The sequence below is a fragment of the Austrofundulus limnaeus genome, unplaced genomic scaffold (genome assembly GCF_001266775.1).
Source record: "Austrofundulus limnaeus strain Quisiro unplaced genomic scaffold, Austrofundulus_limnaeus-1.0 Scaffold15, whole genome shotgun sequence".
In the NCBI taxonomy this organism is placed as follows: Eukaryota; Metazoa; Chordata; class Actinopteri; order Cyprinodontiformes; family Rivulidae; genus Austrofundulus; species Austrofundulus limnaeus.
Genome location: NW_013952417.1, coordinates 3,342,612 through 3,346,909, shown reverse-complemented (window position 1 = coordinate 3,346,909; position 4,298 = coordinate 3,342,612). Strand labels below are relative to the sequence as shown.

Sequence of the window (4,298 nt, the reverse complement as noted above, 5' to 3'; positions counted from 1 at the left end):
GGGGTTAATGATAGCAATAACTGTATAACAAACATGTGTAGAGAGACTGTGATGAAATGTGGTCAGTTTGGCCTCCAGAAGTCGAAGCCTGTAGCAGCATACAGTAAGGGATGACTTTGGAAAGCTATGCCTGGTTCTTACGACAAACATTTTAAAATTGTAGGTTGATTTTCAAAACCTGAGAGATCCCCCATACAACAATTAAAAATCATGAATGTAACAGGTTTGGTTGTATGATGTGTGATGTACAGCCACACGGCAAAGATAACACACCACATTCAGATTTCCTCTCAAGATCAAACGTGACTTTTGAGTRCACGGCAGAGGAGGAAGAAGCGATGGTGTTAAGTTTGTGAATTATTTTTAACAGAGAAAAAACAAAAAGACCTCTCCAACATCAAGCGGACCTTCTGGTGCACAATGGCAGTTGTTTTGTCTTCTGTATTTAAGATTCTCCTCCGTGTTTTYGTCAGCTTGATTTCTGATTGGCTACACGTCCTATTCGACAGGCTGCATGCTCATTTGTTTTCGGGGAATACCACACATGCTGCAATATCAGGCCAAGACAATCCAACATGTTGAATATCCTTGATTTGAAATTGGAGCAGTTCCAAAGTCCTTGTAAGCAGAAATATCTTTTCAGATAACCTTTAGAGCCATCACCATAATTGGGGCAACCCTTAGGATCATCGCAAGGGGAAAATCGGGTAAAAATTCGGGTAAAAAATCCTCCTAAATATTTTACCATGTAAACCAGGCTTAACCCGAACTATAGGATTTATCAAATAAAGGAAAGTCTTCAGTCTAATCTTAAAAGTAGACAGAGTGTCAGCCTCAYGGACAGAAACTGGAAGTTGGTTCCACAAGAGAGGAGCTTGATAACTGAAAGCTCTGCCTCCCATTCTACTTTTAGAAACTCSAGGAACCACAAGTAAACCTGCAGTCTGAGAGCGAAGTGCTCTGTTAGGAAAGTATGGAACAAATAAGATGTTTAATATATGATGGAGCTTGGATGATAAGAGCTTTGTATGTTAGGAGTAATATTTTAAATTATATTCTGAATTTGACAGGGAGCCAGTRGAGAGAAGCTAAAACTGGAGAAATATGATCTCTCCTTCCAACTCTCATTAAAACTCTAGCAGCAGCATTTTGGATCAACTGAAGACTTTTTAGAGCAGTTATTAAGGGTTTTATCTCAACAATAAAAAAATACAATAGTCCAGCTTAGTAATGACGTGGATCAGTTTTCTGCATCATTTTATGACAAAATGTTTCTAATTTTAATATTGCGCAACTAAGAAAAGAGGTCCCGGTAATATTTTTTAATGTCCAGTCTGACTACATTTTGCCCAGCTAAAAAACATTGTCATGGATTTCTTAGTATTTCACTTCCTTTTTTCCTTTTCTCTCTATCCTCAGTCATTCTGACATTCATTTATCTCACATTGTCTCGCAATATTGTCCATTCAGCCAAACAGTGAATCTGAATAGAAAAAGAAGGGAGGAGATCAAGTCTTTATTAACAGCAATGATAAAGCCTGCCAGTACCTTTCTCCAGTTCTAGCATTAGCTGTGTTTTCTTTTCTTTTCTTTTTTCTCCTGGTGTGCTCAGGGGAGGAGACAAAGATGATACCTGCATGAGACAAACTGAAGAACAGAGAGCTCTTCTCACATCACTCAGAGGCTTTGGATAAAATCCATAATGAGCCAACTGACAAAAATGATTATGTCGGAGATCACAGCAATGCATGGAGAAACATGACCCGGGTTCCCCATTCAGCGGGGCAAAGATTCCCACCATAATACACAGTATTGTAAACGGTGAGCCTTCATAGGCTGCAATTATGCCACCAAAACAGGTGACTCCTTATTTATCCCCGATGTTGGGTTGGGTTTAACCCCTTTGTGTCATCAAAGCCTGTCAGATGGACACAGCAGCCAGTGGCCTCTTGGCTTCTGAAGCACCCCCCCCCCATACTCCCCACCCCTCCCTTCAATTCTTAGACTTAAATGCTCATTCATATCCTGTCACTACAAGCGGATCCAGTTCCATGTTTTCATAAAACAAATCTAGGTCATAAGTAGTTTGATTGTAGCACAATTTTAGTGCATCTTTTAGTGGCTCATTGATCTGTAWATCCCTCACGATGAATGTTGGAGCATGAAGCAAAACTCTTGAAAGTGCCGTTTGTGGGAAAGATGAACCAGTCGGTCTGTCAGCAGATACTAAGAGCTCACATTCTCTTTGTGTTTGTCTCCTTACAGAAGTGCCTCTTCCTTCCAGACGGCCCAGCTCAAGGCCTCACCCAGCCTGGGCTGCAGCACTCACGGGGCTCGCTCCTGTGCCCCTTACCCAATCAAGCAAGAGAACTCAGTGGCCCACAAGATCCCCGGTGTCCGCGGTACATCCCAGACAGGATTTCAAGCCTGTAGGGCCGGCCAAGTTTTGGAAGTGACAAGAGACGAGACGGTGGACACGCTGCGTGTTAKCAGCAGCAGCAGTGGCGTGTTTGTGTCAGAGGACGCAGTGCAACCTTTTAATAATGAAGGTGGCTCCTCCCCGCTGGCTTTGTCCCCAGCCGGCTCCCATCATTCAGCGCGGCTGCTCGTTGCTAGCAGTGTGAAGAGACGCTGCCTGTCGCTGGCGTCACAGTCCTCCGTCGCCGCCGCCGGCATCGGCAGCGTCGCATCGACAGCTTCCCCATCAGCTCCTGGCACGGCTTCTGAGGAGATCGACATCACCACAATCATCTGCTCCTCCTCCCACATGTCGGCGGTCGCCTGCATCAACGGGTTCCACACTAACCTCTCGCCCAGCCACACCAGTGGCGCCGGCTTCTCGTCCTCTTCCTCCACCTCKTCGACGTCCCCACCCTCTAACTGCTGCCCCCGCGAGGACCCTTGGAGGCCCCCGCCGCACGGCAGCCCCCAGCAGGCCACGCTACAGGAGAGCTATCAGCTGTCCTCACCTGCCACCTGCCTCCTGTCCCTTTCATCCTCCTCCCCATCCTCCTCCTCAGGATCGCTCGTGGAGCCAGAGCCGGGTCTGGGGCAGAGCCTGGGGCTGTGCGGGGAGCAGGTCTCCATGCTCCGAGGGCGTGTGGGTGAGCGAGCCGTGGAGGGAGGAGTGGGTGGAGAAAGAGGCTCAGACGGGTTKGGGCTACTGATGATGTCTGGGATGTTGCATTCAGGGCCTGAAGCTGGGTGTTTCCTGGATGAGGGCCAAATATCCGGGGCTGCCCTCAAGCAGGAACCCCTCGATGACTTCTCCCTAAGTGAAGACGAACTCTTTCATCACCACTATCATCATCACCATCACCTGGGTGGCCGCATTGGGCACCATCATCACGCTTCCCACCCTACCCGAGCCGCCATGCCTCCTCCTTACCACTTACACCAATACCAGGGCACCAGTTACGTGGAGCCGCTGCAGAACCAGCACACRGCACAAACCTCCTCACTGGGACTCAAACCGACCTCTGCAGACCTTCCTGCGCTGCATGCAGCCTCAGAGCGAGACCAGGTCGGAGGAAGGATGCTGGCCGATAATCAGATGTGCCGCTGGATCGACTGCAGTGCTGCCTACGAGCAGCAGGAGGAGCTTGTGAGGCACATTGAGAAGGTTCACATCGACCAACGCAAAGGCGAGGACTTTACATGTTTCTGGGCCGGCTGCATTCGTCGCTATAAGCCTTTCAACGCCCGGTACAAGCTGCTCATTCACATGAGAGTTCATTCTGGAGAGAAACCTAATAAGTGTATGGTGAGTCACATTAAACCAACAAAACATCCATAACCTACCAAAAAAATCCATACAGTATAATTATGAGGCACTAAGTGTCAAATTAATTGTTAAAGAAATGTCACTTTGACATTTTTATTATTTAACTCACTTTCTGAGTGTAAAATCCTAGTCAAAAATCCCCACTAACATTTTAGTTCTCTGTTCTTACATTTTGCTAATTTTACTAAATGATAAATSTAGAYGTTAAATCCTAAATCTAAATGTAAAAGTTAAATGTAAATKTTGTGGCTAATAATAAAGCTTGTATTTAAGTATATTTGAATGGAACACAGCCTTTGCTGTTGGTGCACGGCTTTTGTTGTGACATCATCATCCTGCGACAAAAGCAAATRTGAATGTTGCTAAYRCTGCTGAATATGGCATTTAAAATTACAATTCAAAATGTGTTAATTGAAAACAACATGATAGATAGATAGATAGATAGATAGATAGATAGATAGATAGATAGATAGATAGATAGATAGATAGATAGATAGATAGATAGATAGATAGA

General features: G+C 45.6%; 1 protein-coding gene across 1 annotated transcript in view; it reads left to right on the top strand.

Moving 5' to 3' along the window:
• Nucleotides 1-1,748: 1,748 nt before the first annotated feature.
• The window catches only part of glis1b (GLIS family zinc finger 1b), a gene marked incomplete in the record, with an annotated part of 71,942 nt that continues 69,392 nt past the window's right edge, over nucleotides 1,749-4,298 (top strand). The window contains 2 exon segments of the mRNA XM_014002753.1: nucleotides 1,749-1,821; nucleotides 2,232-3,763. Coding sequence (XP_013858207.1) covers nucleotides 1,749-1,821; nucleotides 2,232-3,763 — 1,605 coding nt within the window.